The sequence below is a fragment of the Cygnus atratus genome, chromosome 3 (genome assembly GCF_013377495.2).
Source record: "Cygnus atratus isolate AKBS03 ecotype Queensland, Australia chromosome 3, CAtr_DNAZoo_HiC_assembly, whole genome shotgun sequence".
In the NCBI taxonomy this organism is placed as follows: domain Eukaryota; kingdom Metazoa; phylum Chordata; class Aves; order Anseriformes; family Anatidae; genus Cygnus; species Cygnus atratus.
Genome location: NC_066364.1, coordinates 70,642,513 through 70,661,513, shown reverse-complemented (window position 1 = coordinate 70,661,513; position 19,001 = coordinate 70,642,513). Strand labels below are relative to the sequence as shown.

Sequence of the window (19,001 nt, the reverse complement as noted above, 5' to 3'; positions counted from 1 at the left end):
CACTCTATATCTTTGCCCTTCCAACTGCTTTCTTTGGTGGGAGTACAAGTTTTTTTTGTTATTGTTTTCAGTAGAAAGTGAAAGAATCCCTCAAGACATTAAGTGCAAGGTCACGGTTTCCCATTCTAAAACTTCTCCACAGAAACAAGTGTTTCAAAAAAAAATTACCAAATGGCATCCTGCACCCAACAATAGGATTCCTAACATGCCAAGTCAGTGGAGACCAAGCCTACTTGGAAAGCCTTTTCTACCTATTTTAGAATTGATCCCCCAGGACAGGACCCACCCTTACTTGTTCGTTTTTCTCTTGTGCTGTAGCAGCAGCATAGCATGTCCTTCATTAGGCAGGAGAAGAGCCCCTCTCACTTCATCCACTGTGTCCACCCTTTGATGGTTTATGTCCTTCCGTCATACTACAGAGGCTTTTAATGAGAGCTATAAATGACTCAGAGGCACCCACCTTTGTTAAGAATGAGTAACAAAAAAGAAATACGTGCTCCACAGAGAGAGCAGAAAGTCCTTTTCAATAGTGGCAGCCTGCTAACAAATGAAGGATGTATTAAAAACTGTAGAAAATTTAGATTTGTAGATTTACAGGAAAACTATGCTTACAAGATGCCTGATGATCAAGGTACACAAAGAAGAAAGATTCCCCCCCAAATATTTTGGACACAGCCCTCTTCTGACACAGCAGGTTTAGACCTTTGGCAAGACCTGGCCGCCCCGTTTCCCTGCCCAATGGGACTGTTGTAGGCTTATGGCCTTCTGTGCCTCCGCTGACATGGGAGATCACTGGGTGCAAAATTTCCCAAGAGTGGCAATTACAAAGTCCACTGTTTTGTCCCATCAGAGACACTCATGCATTTACAGCAGAAGTGATTAATTACCTTTCCTTTATTAAGCAGAACTTGACAGTTTGTTTCAGGAGCTCTATACATTTGCATTATTTCAGTTTTAACCATTTGATATTTGTGTTATCCTTCACAAATCCACAGCAAAAGTTTGGCTATAGAGTCCTACAACTTCTCTTAGGTGCACGTTAAGGCATGTATTATGGGCAAAACTTTTCAATATTCCTGCTCATTCAACTACTGCAAGTCCCTCTATATTCATATCCCAAGATTTCAGTAGGAAAACAGCTATAATCTCAAACCATGAACACACAGAAACATGCCACTGCATTAGATGAATGCTGAGCTCCAGTGAATAAGTTACATTTATGATCTGTCACCCTTTGTTTACTCACTGCTCATATCAGTGACTCATTCCTCCCACAGGAAGAACAGTAGAAGGGCACTCGGGGGAGGTTTTTACCAACTATTCCTCAAAAAGTTCTCTCTCCCAAGCCCTTGTTCCCCCCAGCTCCATCCAGTCTTGCCCCACAGCAGCAGATACATCAGTAGCAGCAGGTATGAAAGGATTGCCAGGACTCGCATGTACTCCCTCCATCTCTTTTCTGCCTGGTGATGAAATGCTCTGAGCTTTTCACCTCTGTAAGAGGAGCTATATGACAATGTCTTTTCATCAGATCTGATTTAAAAATCTAACAATGATGGCAGCAGTTACTACAGTATAATCATTTCCACAAAGTTATATATTGCTTTACTAAGGCTTCCTAGAAGAGAGACAACACATGCATGTGCTTTCTTAGCTGCTGGTCCACTTCCAGCATGGATCAAACACAGCTTGCTCTTGGTAGTATTTTAAGGATAAGGATAGTGCTACGAAGGGGGCATGCTTCTAGGAGAATAGCAGTGTGCTACGCAAGGTCTTATATCACATTTACGTATATTTGCTGCAAATAGAGCGCATATAAAAAAAGTCCCATATCAAACAGTGCAGGGAGGAGCTGTTAGCTTTGCACCTCTACTACTTTAGTTTACTTTCCAGCACGTTGGGAGAAGCTGGAACAGAAATTAATACTTCTACTTGCAGGTGTTACATACACATTTGTAACATAAACTTGCACTATTTTACATGGGAGAAGGAAGAATTAGAATGACTGTCAGTTGCCTATACAAATCTTTTGTGATCAGGAATTGGCCACTGTTTAAGAACAGATCAGAAACTTTTTGCAACCAAGACTTCCTGTTGCAGTATCTGGGTTTCTAAAGGGACGATAGAAGAGGCAGTCCCAGAAACTATGGCTCCACAGCTCAACATAGTATGTAGCATTTGGAAATTAAATAAATTAAAGTAAATCACCCTAGGATGACTTAAGTTGGCTTTCACACTGCCTAAGTAAATCTCCAGTTTGATGACATAAAGGTGGGTGATCAGTCAAATATGCCCTCTATTCCTCCATCATTTGTTCTTCAAAGCCTACAGCATAGAATAAAAAAGCCCATTCGCATGGAGGGGAGAGAAAGAAAATGAAAAACTTCACAGTTGGCGAACATGCAATAAATATGTCAAATATAATGCCTTTTTCCTGTTTTCTTTAATTTTTGTTCTCTATCTTATTGACTTAACCCAAAGCTGATTTTTATAAGCGTAGTAATGGCTCTGTACTGATGCACAATTTTGATAGCAAACATTTGATTATCCAAGACCACACGCTGAATATGTATATGAATATATGTATGCTCTATTAGTGCAGAACAAGCCATTAAAGATGGCTGAACACACCTTGGTGTTTAAGTGCTATTGCCTTATGCTCAGAGAGTGACAGGACAAACCACCACCAGGGTAACAAGAACAGCAGTCTAGATTTTCTTCCTTTACCTAGTAATAGTCACAAGAAACCCTAGATTCATTGACAGTTCTTCAACAAATGATGGTGGCCTGTTAGCACACAAAGGGCAAACACACAGTGACAGTGTGAATCCTAACTCTCTAGCCCCATAACAAAACGGGAGGAAAAGAGACAAAAAAATCTAAGCCAGCTTACATAAACAACTTACATTTTAAAACACCCTGTAAACAATCAGACCTTACACTTGGTTGAATAAATACATAAAATAAAGTGACTTGTGATTTAAGACCTGGAAGCTTGACATATTGTATATAAGAGGAAATGAAGCCAGAGGTTTACAGAAATCCCACACTCAATTTTCAAAGTAGAGTTTATTCTAGTTTTTAGAAACCCTGCTTCGTTTACTTTCTCCCCAGCTGACTTAGTACCTTAACTACAGTTGAAAGCTGCAAGTTCAGCTGACTGTGCTCTTTAAAATGACTACTTTTGATTGACTTGAAATCAGTAATGCAATGACTCAAGAGTTCCCAACTTTGTCCTTCTTTGAAGAGGAGAAGACAGAAGATGCAACAGGACTTGTGATAGTGGTTCACGTGTTCAGTTTATGAATACAAAACCTACAGACTTTAGAACTAAAAACTTTTAAGCCTCACTGATTGTTCAGTAATTAGTTTACCAGACCTTCCTATATGCCAGTTGTACAATATAAAACCAGAAATACAAAAATTAATAGTGAAATTCAAAATCATCATCTACAGTGAATAGGGGTAAACATATTACAGCTGCAAAAACAAAAAAAATAGGCTAATTTCCCCCCCTCACTTTTCCTCTGGCACACTAAACTAGTTTTACTGCAGCCATTTCATGGATTGTGACTCACCTACTCTACTTCCACTGGCCAAACACATTCTTTGTAATAAGCTGAGCAAGCCACGAGAGACAGAGGGAGGGAGACATGCAGACAGACAGACTGCTTGGGTCTCCTTTTCATCCACAGTATGAATTTCCTGTAACTTATAGCAGATAACCTTGTAAAGAGTGTACTCGTTTCAGGCAACCAAAAAAGGAAGAAAAACATAGGCACAGTAGCTTTGCAACTAGCCTGTCTATAGACATGCTCATCATGTAGATTTTAAGCAGTACGTCTAAGTTACAAAAAAAAAAAAACAGGTTCCATTTGTAGCTAGATGAAATAATAGTTGCTATTAAAATAATTGAGACTCCTGGAAAGCATAATATGGTCAATAAGGACTGTAGAAAGGGGTGGAAAGAGAACAGCATGTATTCTTTCCAGTGACTGCACTGTTTGTGTCAGAAAAGACAGTGCTAGAAAGTTGCGAACTGGTCCTCACCCACTAATCCAGACAGAATCCTACAGGAGGAAGTATGTCTAATTATAGTTTTAATGAAAAACGTCTGTAGGATCCCACTCACACTTGTATTGAAGTGCAGTTACTTTTAAAGTAGAGGACACACTGCTGGCAGACAACTTGAATATCTACAGATACTGGCAGAAAAAAGTTTTTGGAAGACCCATCTCATAAGAAGCATCATCAAGTCCTATATCCATTCTTTAATATGCATGAGAAAATTGAGGCAAATGCTCTTTTGTAGTATTAGGCCTGCATGAAACTATAACATATCCCGGACTGTTATTACCATGCAAGGGAGTTACCTAACAAATCAAGATGAAAATGTCTTCCTGGCATAGACTGATTTAGAGAGCAAAATGGCCCTTGACTTCCAAACTCATCTTAAACATCCACAGTGAGATTTATGGAGCTCAATTTAACACAATGAGGGAATGCACTCCTGAGTTTCCAATACTGATGTTTTCTGTAGATTAAGATCTTCTGTTTGCATCAAGCTTTTACAGATGCCTAACTGAGGTGGCAGCTCTCTTTTACAAGGCTTTGAACTTTTATACATGGATAGAAAACTGTCCTGAAATCATCACCAACTAGAGAAAAAAAGCATTAGTTATTTTACAGCTATGGAACTGAAAGAGATGAAAGGTTAGTGTTGAGTTCTTTGGAGTCAGCTGGATCCTCATTTTACGGGGACTGCACTGGAAAAGACATGTAAATATAAGTTGGCAGTATTATTTCACAGGAGAACACATGAGAAGCTAGTACATTACTGCGTCCACTCAAATACTGCAGTCAGCATTTGCAGACTTCTGCTTTCTGTGGAAAACACCATTTCTATTGGCATATCAGAACAATTAAGATAAGACAAAGATCATTCCACCTAAGGTATTGTCTTTTAAGAGCGCTCTGATAGAGCAAAAATCGCAGCATCATGAAAACATGCTTACTCTGTAGTCAATAAGAGAAAAGCACTGCAGTTGTACAAGCTGCAGCCTTAACTGAAAAATAAGTTCATCTCCCAAGCTGTCTTAAAAACATCTGAAAGAACACTTGAAAGAAACAAAATGCTGCAAAGAATAGCAGACAGTGGTAAATTACAGTTCAATTTCTTTTTCAATATTATTCTTTAAATTTAGTCTATGTACTTAATATTATGTGAAATTAGTACAAACTATTTTATTACCGACTCTGGCTACATACACACCAATGATTCAGCCTTACAACTGTAAGAAGTGTATTAATGTTATGCCTCCAGAGCTCTGGGTTCTGGCACGCCAGTCCTCAGTGCTCAGAATCAGGTCTCTGGCATTGCATGCTGTTACGTAAGCATTAAAAAACAGTCAGGACTAAACCATCTCACGCATTGCTTGATGAGAAGCTATGCTTTTGGCTTGGAATCCAAACCCCACATTTTTGTAAATAAACATTTAAACAGCTATCTTTATACAAACAAGCCAAGAACTTGCAGAGCTTAGGAAACCTTTCACAGCAGATATTTTTCAGTTTGCTTCTGACAATGATTATTCCCACAACAAGTTACTTAAAATGGGAGCTATGAATGTAAACATTATTTGCTTCCACATTTTTTAAACAGATATATAATTTCTCACAGTGAACAGAAGCTCCTTGTTCCACCACATTACATTGTACAGTATTGAAATTCTCTGAGGATGATGAGAAAACTGGAATGTTGCTGCCCTTAAAGTTCCTAGAGTGTCTGTACAGCGTGATCTCCAATACACTGTAGAATAATTTAGGCTGGAAGGGATCCATGGAGGTCATCTGGTCCAACACACCACTCAACGTAGGGCCAACTCTGAAGCTAGATCAGGTTGCTCAGTGTCATTTGAGTTCCAAATACGTTCAAGGATGGAGATGTCACAGTCTGTGCAAACTGTTTGATCACTCTCATTGAAAAAAGTCTACTATGTACTCAATTTCCCTTGCTGCAAACTGTAATCTGCAAAACAGTGATCTCCAAAACAAAATATATAAATATGACTAGTACATATTACAAATACAGGAAGTAAAGAATCATTGTCTGTAAATTTACTCAAATAGTCTTTAGAATAAGTTATCTAATTGGCCCAGATGGACAACAGAATGCCAAAGACGGACTTCTTGATGCAATACTAGTCATGTAATTCAATTCACATTTGGTGTCAGCAAAGGAAAATCTGTTTGCCATGCAGATAGGCTTAATACCCAAAAGGCTACCAGTTGCAACTTAAATAAAACGTTCTTGAAAACAGAAAAACAAGAATTATATGACAAGTCTATTTAGCAGGCATAAGAATAAAAATTCTAACACTGAGATTTCTTAAAGGACTCATTTTAGTTAATCTCAAGTAAGATTTATAAAATATACAAAAAACACTGTCTGCTAAAACAGTAAATACTGTACTCTGAAGGAAGTAGCCTGTTGCTTATGCATACATTTTCACATTCACTAAACATAACACTGTGTAACTGACCTTGCTTGACGTTAAGCAAATGTGTGTCCATAACCTATGCCAAAAGGTTTAGAATTTATCTTGCCTACCTTCAGCATCTTAAAAGTCAGCCTAGATTTGTTTTCTAAACTCTTTCTATAGTCAGCTGAGATAGTGTACAGTGTTCTTACATACATAAAGATGAAAAATTCTGCAAAAGTTTCACCTCTTCACTGATTAACTAACTTAGACTAGGTACCTACCATTTAGACTGCCTAACTTAATCTCATATTTTGAATATTTAGACTGATGCATCTTTGAGAGGGAGAAATAGACAAAAAAATCAGGAGGAGAAAGTGTACATAAGCACTGAATGTTTATAAAGTGATCTGCAGCTTAACCAATTATTTTTTTAAAAAAATCTGTAACAATTTTTTTTTTTGTTTAAACAAAGCACTAAAGTAGTCATGGTTTTAATAGTAAGTGAAAAACATGTACATTATGTTCAAGTGTTTAACGGAGTTCCAGACCAACACACATACAAAAAGCATAATTTAATTTATCATTTTGTAGTGAGTGAGCATTAACAATGAAATTTAATTGTCACACAAGTCTTTATGAATATCTAAAAGCCTAATACAAATATCCAAATGATTAATAAAGATTAAAGTGTTACCAGTAAGACATTCAGTAACTTGGCATTAAATGCTAACAACCCTAGAAGCCCTTTCTAGAAGAATATTAATTTATAGTCATTCTTCCTAACAATTCTTTGTACAGTAAAAAAAAGTAGATTTGTGTTTTTCTGCTTCCCTTTCCCACCCCACCACCCACATAGTTTTGCTCTCATACTGAATCACCAACCAATCCAACCTGACGGTAAAAATCCAGCAGTTCAAGATCTCAGTTTCAACATCCAGCTCAAATGTTCTTTGGAAATAAAATCCAGATTTTTGTTTAATGTGCAAAGTGCAAGTTTTCTCCAGTGCTATCAGAAATGTGTGCTGCTAAGAATGTCACCACAGAATAAAATGTTAACAATTAGAAGACTTTTCTATTTCTGATAGCTCTATTAAGGACACGTTAGATGGTGTTTAAATGAATGACAGATCAAGTGGACTATATACAGGTGCTTATTAGATCAGGTACTTTCTGATATCACGAGGTCAAATCAATGTTTTTACTCAAGTTCTTCAGTTTCCTCTGTAAAAAGGTCAGCCAAATCTGCCACTGTCAGAACTGAAGCTTCTGACTGTTTCATGGAAGAGCTTGTGTGGCTGTAGGAAAAAATTGCATGCAGACATCAGAGAAGGAATCAACTTAAATAACAACCTGTATGTACTGAAGACAGACCACCACATCGTTCAGAGTCCAATAAATGTTGGGCTATGAGCTCAGAAAAAAAAAAATTACACTTTCTATTAGGAGAAGTGCATACATTCATCAGCTACTTCTGATGCACAATTTCAGTAAGATACTAAGTCCACCTACTGTCCTTAACATGGTGATCATCAAACACTTGAGAGGCAACAGAACATGGGATCGCAGGATCATAGACTTGCTTAGGTTGGAAGGGACCTTACAGATCACCTAGTTCCAACCTCAGTAATTATGGGGATAACCCACTTTGTCCTGTTAATGTTTAGGGGATTGGCTTCAGATTCCAAGCATAAGGTTTGATGCTACTTTCAAAACATTAGCCCTCATTAGATCACTGTATATTTATCTGAACTTTATAAGCAAAAGTAGTGCTACTTAACAGATATGGAAACTGATTAAACTATCCTTTCAAAACTAAAGGTGAAAAATTTACATGCAAGTCTCTGGCTGTAGTTATTTAAATCTCTTTTTATAACAACCAGAAAAGCTATAAAAGTCACTCATTTTCCTAAACTAGTGTTTCTTCCTAGATTTGTTATGTGTATACAGTACAGTTAAAGCGGTACAAAACTCTTGTATTTTCTGTACAAAGAATGCGAATACCACTTAAGTTCTAGTCCTAGTCTTTTAGTGATTAGAGTTTTTGGAAAAGAAACAGTGAAAATTGCTTTCTGTGTCTGCAGACCAGACCACCTTACGAGCTGGCATCTTGACAACTCTTGCACTGACTGCAAAACCAACCCGTGTGACACAGAAGTGTCAAGTCTCGGTTTGTAGAATTTAAAAATGATGAAAGAAAGAATAAGATCATATCTTAGAGCTTGCTTAGAGCATGCTGTCATTTCAGTGGCAAATTTAGTACTACTCCATTAATATCAGTGTTTATGGCAACGGAAATAGGTAAAATGAAACGGCAAATCATAATACACAGTGCATTAATTGGGCTTTTCTGAAATAAAATATACAAAATGTAAAAATATTCTCCAGAGAATTAAAATACCTTAATCTTCCAGTTACTGTAATCAACATAAAAGAAATTTTTCACATTATAAAGCTTTGTTTCAACCGAAAGACTTTGAAGGAGAGCAGAAGAGTGTTTTTTTTATATGTGTACCTAATCATAACAAAAGTACAGCTGAGAAACTCCTTTTCAGTGTCATTGCAATGAGTGTTTAAAAAATTCAGCACATACCTTCTATCTACAGTTTTCAGCATAGTCTGCATTCTTTCTTCTATTGTTGCTTTTATCAGGAATCTATGAACAATTGTAGATCTGAAAGTGTTCAAAAAACAGAGAAAAGTGAACAGAAGATATGCTGTTAGTCTCAAAAATTCAAGATCACTTGTCTTATACTGATTATTTTAAGACTGAAAAAATGCCCCTATTTTAAGGCAGGTGATTAGTAACTTTCACTGACATTTAAGGATGCTTAGTGCCTCCAAGATCACACAATTCTACTTGGCTGGATCACATACTAAATTAGCATAAGCTGTGTTAACTAAAATCCTAAAGCAGACACTGGGCGAAGTTTTACTTTGTGTCCCTATTACAAACAAACAGTCCTTGAGAGTTTCCCATGTGGCTTAAAGTAATGATTTTGGCTCACTCTTTATATACAATGTTTATACTGCATCATCACAAGTCAGTTGAAGAAGCAGAGTTTGGTGCAAGGGATAATAAACTTGTTCCCAGAGTTTTAGTAACATTGTTCTTGAAGATGGCAAAACTGTATAAAAACGTTAAAGTCAGTAAATGCAAAACTCCAAACACCAGTAAAACTTAAAGTCAGTAAGCACAGAACAAAATGAAGACCCCATTTGTAAAATTATGTTTAAAAAAAAGCTATAGTGAGATAAAAGAAATGTTGAGTATAAGAAAATGAAACAGAAAAAAGTCAGTTTCAGAGATGATGTAGAAATCATTCAGAAACTCCTCAATGTAAACATTTTTCAATATACGAACCCTTGAAAGTGATTGGATGTTTTTCAGAATTTAAATTGAAAATTTGTTAGGTAACATTACACAGTGGAATATTTTGGGGGAATACTTTGTGATTCATAGGCAAAGGTATACCTGCCAAAGAGAGAAGTAAGAAAGAACTCAACTGAGCTAGTAATAGTTATACCCATGAAACTAAGCAGAACACTTCCTTATGCTCACTGGACTTGAATACAGCTCTTTTTCAAAAAAAGTTTGCTGAAGTCTGATTTTTATGAAGCATAGTACATTCTTGCTGGTTTTTATTGCAAGGTTTTTACCAGACCTCTTAGGCCAGCATCAAGTAAAATTATAATGCAGGCTTTTGCAATTGATCTTTCCTACATCCTCGCCATTAATTCAAAATCTTTACTAACACACACAAATATCCACCTGTCCATATGCATTCTTTCACATATATGCTCATTCATGCCCTCTCCTTTTGCTTCCATTTCCAAAACACAAACCCCATTATTATTATTATTCCAGAATATTACTCCAGAATTGATTTTAACTATGTTTCTAACTTCATGCGCAGGGTTCTTTCATTATTATTTTTCAAGTAACATGAAACCTAAGGAGAAATATTTGCATATATTCATTCAGGACAAACTTTCCAAAAGTTAAGTGTTCAGTACTACTCAAAATCTGAAACACAAACAAAAGATATGGAAACTCAGTCTCTCAAAATGAGATACTCAGAGGTGAAAGAAGAACTGTGAAAACCTAATCAGCTTTACGGAGTGTGCTGTAACTGGTCTAGTGTCCTGCTGTTAACATGAGAAATAACTGCAAAACTATTTTGGAGAAAGTTTCTCTATAAAACTTTATGGAAAGTAATAATGCAAAGAGAAGGAACTAAATTTATTTGTACAAAATAATCTTCCTCTGATAAACCTATATGACCTCCTGTTTTACTTAAGACAAAATATCCACTTAAATCATAGCATTTTTCTTAAACATTAACGAATTACTCAATTACTTATCATGAGATGACTAGTACTGTAAAGTACTAAAAAGAGAAAGTCATTTATTTGAATAATTCAAATTAGTATTTCTATAAAGAATAATTTCCTTTTAAAATACATTTTCTCTTTAAGAAGCATTGCAGCTGCAGAAAAGTGTTCTATAGTAGTGATAAAATATTCTCTGCTTTCAAACTACAAGGTAATATTTTACCCCAACAGAGCAGTGCAGCTCAACGGTATAATCACAATACAATTTCTTAAAATCTCTGCTTAGAAATTCAATAGAATCAGGATGAATACACTGCAGGGGAAAAACTGTTTTGATTTATGGTTTGTTATGATTTATTCTCTTTTGATTCTCCTTCACTCTCCAAGCTTTTGCTTCTTGTGCTGTTTGCAAAACTACTTCCACAAAAACGTGAACACTGAATAGTTAAGTCACTGCTTCCATGTCCCCAAACTTTTTGCAACTTTCAGATGGTTTTCATAGATTTTCTTCAATACATTAAAGAAAATCTTTCAATGTTATTTTACATTTTTATAAGATTTTAAATATATATCTTTATATATATGTATTTACTTTCTGAGCCCTTCTAACCATAGAAAATGAGAAATACTTGAAAAAATAGCAATCAACGTAACAGTTAGAACATAGTCCACATAGACTAGTACTCTGTCTTCAGCAGCAGCTAAAGCCTGTTAAATACTATTTAAAAATACAGACAAGGTCTACAGACTATTTTTCTCTGGTACTCTTCTACCCTCTAACCATTTGCAGATCAAGTACTTGAACCAGATGTGGTATTCAGGAATTTTTCTTCTGAATTTATTCAGTCTCTCTGTTAACTAAGTTAAGTATGGGCAGGACTCTAATCTAAGAGTGATCAGGGCATTCTCTTAAGTGGTATAATCACTCAATTCCCTAGGCAATAGAAGAAGCCAGAAGGTTGGCCTCAGACATCCTCGCGAAGGCTGCATTTTAACAGGTGAAATGATTCCCACTATAACAGCTTCCATTTTTAAGAGGAAAGAGAAAAAAACAAAACCCGACTTAACACAGCTTGTAATCTGGAGCTGGGAATGACCAGACAGAATAAGCCTCTCAGGGAAACTAGGATGAACTAAGTTCAGGCAATGCCTGAACTTAGCCATATATGACATAAATGGTGAGTTGCTCAAACCTGCAAAGCTAAGACATTTCTGGACATGCCTAGAAGTAGAACTTCAAAGTTAAAAACAAAGGAATTGAAGGCAAACAAATTAGTGCAGCAGCTGAACAAGGGTTTTCAGGATTTTGGACTCAAGACCCTACACTCTTGCTAAACTTCTAAATTTGCAGTTTGCCTCTGCATCTTACCCCAGTAGAACAAGAGCTCCCAAAAGTACACGTTGTGGACTTTTATCAAGCTTTTCATTATTATTATTGTTTCTGTTCCTCATGTGATCATCTTTAAAAATACAGTCCCTATGAATAGCCTCATCTCCAGAACTGAGAAGTTCAGTGAATTGATTTATTCCGATTACAGTATGCAGGTCTACTCTGGACCTCTAAGACCATCTAAACCTCTTAAAGCAATTTGAGCTCTTACTTTGTCTGGCCAATACGATGTACTCTGCCAATGGCTTGAAGCTCATGTGCAGGATTCAGAATGGGTTCCACAAGCAGAACATGAGTCGCTTCGATTATGTTTAGTCCATTGGAACCAGTATGAAGGGGCAGCAGCAAAATATTGATCTTGGGATCGTATTTAAATGCAGAGAGATTTTCCTAAAAGGCAAACATCACAGCAGCATGACAGAAGTTCCTGAATAAAGAGCATGGGGACATCTTTATATTTTCAAGAAATTATAGCAGATACTCCAGGCCCCATACTGACAGTCTGTAGCCTAACTGATACAAGCCCTGTCATCACCAAACAGGTACCAGACAGGTTATCAGGAAGGCGAGGATTTCTTGCAACACTGATTAGTGTCTCATCCTTAGTATTTCAACATTGGCACGAACATGCCAACATGTCTCTCTCAAAAGGGAATGTACTATTTTATCTTCAAAGGTTTTAAATTATGGCAAATATGATTTTTAGAATTCAGAGACCAAAGATTCTGCTAAACAAATTTGCTGCTCTTTTAGTTTCTCAAATGAAGCAATGAAGTAAAAGGATCAAATTAACTTCTAAGAACTATAATTTCCCAACTGAAAATAATTTAAAGAAAGATATCTTTCATGTACCTGAAACTTACTAATTCCATTGATTTGAGAAAAAGTCATATTGTTGTCATACAAAGCTTTTGAAATTATGTCCAATACATCTTGCCACTGTAAAAAAAACAACACAATAGAAGTCAATATTACAAACAGCAATGACAACTACAATATATTAAAGCCTTTCAAAACACTAACATTTCAGGTTTTAAAAAAGATTTGCATGGCAGGAGCCATATATTTCATAAATCTAAACAGGAAAATTAAAAAATCAGCTTGAATAAAAGTAACTGGCAACCACCACAAAAAAAAGTTTTTATAATCTATCAAAAATATATGGGCATTAAATTTAAAGATATATGGGAGCATTAGAAATTCTAGATGTTTGTCTTTTAACAAAACAAGCTGTTACATCTGTTGACTAGGATTATTGTATCTCAGGTACATGAGCTGCCCTACAAATTCTCAAAACAATCTAGTAGCTGTACAGAATGATTCAACATTTTGGTAGCTAAACTAAATCCCAGTAAATATTATGACCATTTTAAACTCACAGAAAACACACAATACACAAAGACAAAACAGAAAATGGTGATTAATACCGTTGAGAAAACTAAGGATTTAGCCCCTGGATCTTTAAATTGTATTCTCTTCAGCGTTCGAACCACAGCTTCCACTTTGGTAGAATGACTCCCCTTTGAAAATGGAAAAAACACCATTAGTAGAGTAGGATACTAAACAACAACTTCCAAATTAATTGTTTTATTAAACAGTGCTATATTAGGACTCTTACTTATCTTACACATCTTAGAAAAAGACATCAGCGAATTGTTTCATAAAGCTGCATACTTTTTAAAAAGCAAAACCATAATGCTTCCATTTTGAAGGCTCTTGACCTATTCAGATGGCAACCTCCCAGGTGGACTTGGAACAGATTCAAACATTACAAACTTGGAGGATGGGCAGGTTAAGTAGCACTGAACTGCTTTTAAATCTCCCATGTAAGGCACTGCTATAGATCAAAGATGTATTACAGAATGTACAGTACATGGAAGAATGAAGGACTACAGATATGCCTTCCTAGGTCTGGATGCAGCACACTGGATAGCCCAAGCAGTGCAATTGCACCCCAATATGTCAGTTAGGCCTGATGAGGTTCAACTTACTCAGAATCACATGCTTTAAAGAATTTTCCAAACACACATTTAACTTCCCCTCCCTTCACGCTTCCTCAAAGGCGATAATGAAAAAGCTGCATGAACCTTATTTCTGTTGCTTTTGTTTCCCACTCTGGCAACGATAAACTTACACTCATTACTATAAAGCTCGCGAATTACCTTAAAATATCAAGAAATTGATAAGTATAACTGAATTAATTCTTGAAGGATTCAGCACTGCAATGAAAACATCTTCATATTCTGCGTTTGTGAGTATTTCAGTGCTTAATGAACTCAATACTACTTCTTGTAGACTTTGGTTTCTATATTCTTACATTTCTTTCGCCTTTAGTCATGAAGAGGATTCTCAAAAAGTTGTTTAGTATCTCCCTCTATCTCCTTCAGTATGCACTTTGTATTAGAGTAACTTTACCTAATATGCTTTTTTAAGAAGCCGTAATTTAATTGCTTACTAGTTCTTACATGTATAGCAATTTCAAGCTGCACTAGATTCAGCTGGACAAATATTGTTTTATTTCTGTCTGCACCTGTCCTCTGAACATTGAATTAACTATGTTGGCTTGCCACAATGAGGGATCAAATTTACTGAAGTTATGCTGCTCGCGGAATTGGTGGGGAAGGATGACAGCAGTCTAAGCACAAGTTGGAAGCCAACGCCGGGCTGCTTGATCATTCACACTATACAGAATCTCTTACAATTTGCAAAGCAATTATTTTTACACACAATACCAAATCTATTGAGAAACAAAAAGCAAACTGACCAAATGTAAACCTCTGCCAATAAGAAAACTTCTTGCGGAAAGCCAATCCATAAATTCAAAATGAAGTACATTAATTGCACTGCCAGTTCAACCTGTGCACCTGTCTAACCTGAGGAAACTTGAGACTCTTCTGCTTCAAGCATCACTCCTTCCTGCTACTTTTCTTTGTTAGGGTTACTTGTCTCAGCGTCTGAAGTTGGATTCCACCTTCTGAACACTCATGGCAAAATATTTCGCAAGTGTAAAACCCTGGAAGCCTGAGATTTTATACCCTCTTCACAGACACAGACAAACTAGATTTTAATTTAACGTTATTTAAAACTGTAAATGACCTTTCCAAGTTCTTAATATTCAGTCATTTCTGCCAAGATGTCTGTCAAGTGTGCCAAGTTCTTCATCCCTCTGCTTAAACCATATTAGACAAACTATATTTGACTCATCATTGAACTAACAATTGACCAAAGGTTTTTTTTTCACAGCACGCAAGAAAATTCAATTTTGTTCTCGGTATTTACAGAGAACTGAAACTAATAGAAGTATCCTGGCTATTGTGAGTTCTTGGTTTCCAGTCTCTTTTAAAAAAAAGTTACCCCACCATTACCCACACACCTTGAAGTTTTATTTTCTTGAATATCAGAAGGTAATATAAAAACAGACCAGCCAGTTCTAATTAATTATGGAACAGCACACAGAATCAAAACTACCCTCTAACAAGCAATTTCTCAGATAACAGACTAGCAATGCCCACTATAACACTAACCAGACACTGGAAGCTTTTATAGAAGCAAAACATACAGGGATGCCAGTAAGCTCGCTCTCAGTATAGAATGCTCCCTTTTACAGTAGTCCTTTCACATCTAAGGCATTAACTTAATGTGACTAGTGCTGGTACAACAAAATAAGATGTATATGACAAAACAAAAGACAAAGCCACCACCACAAAACAAAAACACCAACAAAATAACAGACACCAAATACTGAAAAAGACCAAAAAGAGCAGAAGAACTTTCAGATGAAAATACAAATTCTGAATAAATCACACCATTTTCACATATTGCAGTGCAGGATATTACAAAAACCATAGCAAGTTAGTTATCTTTTGTTAACAATTGTCCTTAAAGGAATGAGACGAAAAATATTATTTTTAATATTCCTGCTTGCTTTGATAGCAAATACACTGAAGCTACAAAGTAAACTTTTTTTTTTTGAGATAAGAATAGGCCTTGCTGAAAACACGATGAAAATTCACATGAAACTCATTTTTTGCTTCACCTCAAGTTCTGATGCAGACACCATAGAGTTCTAGGGAACGCTATAGCCCTTTATGCAGGAGAGTAGGTGACCTGTTCCTTCTGTGTTTTATTTCAGAAATTTGGTTATTCTACTTTACTTATGTAATTTATAAAAGACATTTGAAGTTTTCTTGTTAGTAACAGGATTGTATCTCTAACCCCTTACTAAGCTCTCTGCTAAAACTTCTATAATTAGCACTTCGGAAATACAGCCCATTTACTCCCCCTGGTGCCACATGCTCTCAACTACTTCAAGTCTAATAATTTGATTTAGGAAGCATCTACTCACAAGACATAATTCCAGTTGTCCAGGAAGGCTAAGATACCTAGCCTGAATATGATAGCATTGACTTCCGCAAAGGCCAGCAACCCTAGTATACATGCATGGTTCAAAGGAGATTTGCACAGATAACATGGAAGTTTTTGTCAGCACACTTCATTACTTTTAACTACACTAACCAAATGAAAACTATGATTGCTACGTCCAGCTGTACCATAATCACATTCTAGTTAGACAGTATTATCATCTAAATCAAAATATTACCAACGAGTCTTTCACCTTTGCACTTTAATCCAGAATCCTCTATTTTTTTTTCCTAGAGCTTCAACGACCACAGGCTTTTGCTTTAACATTACAACAGATTTGTGCGAACAAATTTGTGCGACATACCTTGTACTACATGTCAGTATTGTTAAAGATCCAGAGATACACTATCTCCTCCTCCTCCCCAGATTTTAACCCAAGAAAACCTCTCAATTACCAAGAAAGGTAGATAAAACAATGCAATCATGACTGATTTCCTACATGTTTGTGTCTACAGGCTCATCAACATCATTAGTAATGCACACAAGTTACAAATAGTTTCCCCAATAAAACCTGAATTTTAAAATCTTTTGTAGAAAGGGGAAAGTCAACCTGCAGTATTTAGCTGAGCCATCCTTCAGATGGATGGCTGTTTTTATAAGAATTCTAGAAAACGAATTATCATGGAAACCCAAGAGACTGTCACGCTGTTTGAAATTAACCAATGAGTTGCTAAATTATGGGAGAAGTCTAAGACGGCACAGTGAAAAGACCATAGCTTCTTAGAACGCCGGGCTAAAAAGAACGAAGAGAGTCACAGTGGAAGATACAACTCCCAGTCATCAGTAGAGCTGTTGCACACTGTCAATGGAAAATATTGGGAAAGAAATTCCCCAGATATGCAGGCATTTGTTTTAAGACTGAAGGTCATTCTTTATTCCATAATCCTATTTTCTGTAGGTATATGGTATCCAGTCAATGAAGCTTTGACCAAACACTGTCAAGTTTAAAATGCAAACAGGCAAGGGGCAGTTTTTCCAAAGTCTACCTTTTGGTTTTGCAAACAAAAACACACAAAAAAACAAATCAACAAAAAGAAAAAAGTGACAATGTTGTTTCAGAGTACCCAGCAGTATAGGGTCCAGAAAACTAATCTAAAACATGGAAAAAAGCTTACACCACACAATTAGATCAAAAGAATGGGAAACAAGCTCCAAGAAAGTGGCCTTCCAATTATGTTATTAGCTATATGCATAGGGAAAAGAGAATGTCCCCCCATAATATTGCACCAGAGAAACCTTTCTCCATAGAACTGATTAATGGTCAACACTTTCCAATGAAAAGCATTGCCTTTGATAAATGATACATTATGGGATAAAAACTTTTTGTTTCTCTACTGTGATTTATTACTAAAATTTTGGTCAAATTACTGAATATGCTCGTTAGAACCTGAAGTGAAACCACTAGTTTATTAGTGGGCAAGTTAGATGAAGGAAGCACAGCTGTAGTCTGCAGGCTATAGCCTTTAATATAGCTTTTTAATATAATTTATTTCTTAATATAGCTTTTTCCAGGCTTTTAATTTTCATTAGTCATATTTAGAGTTGCATTTTCCCCCCCTAATTATGGTTTGTATACCAGACATTTCACAGATAAGCAAAATGAAAAACTACTGTACCCAAACAGCTCAAGGAACATTTCAGATGACTAATCTTAGGTTCAGAATTGGGATTTATATTCTCTGGCTAACAATGAAGATTTAGGATAATATAAATACTTTAAATTAGTAACAATCTTATGGTACAGGCATTTTTCTCAAACTTTACACATTTCAAGCAAAGCTATCAAAACTATGCCTCCAAAAAGCCTCACGTCTCCTTAGCTACAAAAAGAAAAATCACCTCAACAACAACAACAAAAAAATCCACCTGCAAACAAAGAACATTTATTTCTACCCAGTATTAAACACTTGCAAAAAAAAAAAAACACCAAAACTTAAGCTCAGCAGAAGCTCTCACTCCACCCTCTCACCCTAAGATAGCATTAGTTTTAACAAACGTGTAATTTTTAATCTGTTTACCAGGCCTTCCCCCAGGCACAGCTTACCTTTACAGGAATATCATCCTCCTGATTTGCAGTTTCTGCAGTAAAGACATATGATATTTCTTTATGAGATGTTGTCTGCCTGCAAATGGCGCATTTAATCGAGCTCCGGCGTGTGCCGACACTGTACTGTTCTATGATGATAGCTATACATTCATTACAAAAACAATGTCCACATGTCAGCACTGCCCACTATGCAGGGAATTGAAAAAAATGAAACAGTATCAGTTTCACATAAATGCAAAGGAAAACCAGTGTATTAAACATGTTAAATTACATCTTCATAGATGCACTATTTTCATTGAAGTAATCAGCTTAAAAATAAAGAATATTAGAA

General features: G+C 36.1%; 1 protein-coding gene across 1 annotated transcript in view; it reads right to left on the bottom strand.

Annotated features, from left to right (window-relative positions):
* Nucleotides 1–6,948: 6,948 nt before the first annotated feature.
* SHPRH (SNF2 histone linker PHD RING helicase) overlaps nucleotides 6,949–19,001 on the bottom strand; it is a 43,299-nt gene continuing 31,246 nt past the window's right edge. Inside the window, exons 26-31 of the mRNA XM_035538295.2 lie at nucleotides 18,668–18,856; nucleotides 13,629–13,721; nucleotides 13,054–13,140; nucleotides 12,413–12,591; nucleotides 9,070–9,150; nucleotides 6,949–7,774 (exon numbers count right to left, since the gene is read on the bottom strand). Coding sequence (XP_035394188.1) covers nucleotides 7,678–7,774; nucleotides 9,070–9,150; nucleotides 12,413–12,591; nucleotides 13,054–13,140; nucleotides 13,629–13,721; nucleotides 18,668–18,856 — 726 coding nt within the window. The 3' untranslated portion in view covers nucleotides 6,949–7,677. The remainder of the gene's footprint in view (nucleotides 7,775–9,069; nucleotides 9,151–12,412; nucleotides 12,592–13,053; nucleotides 13,141–13,628; nucleotides 13,722–18,667; nucleotides 18,857–19,001) is intronic.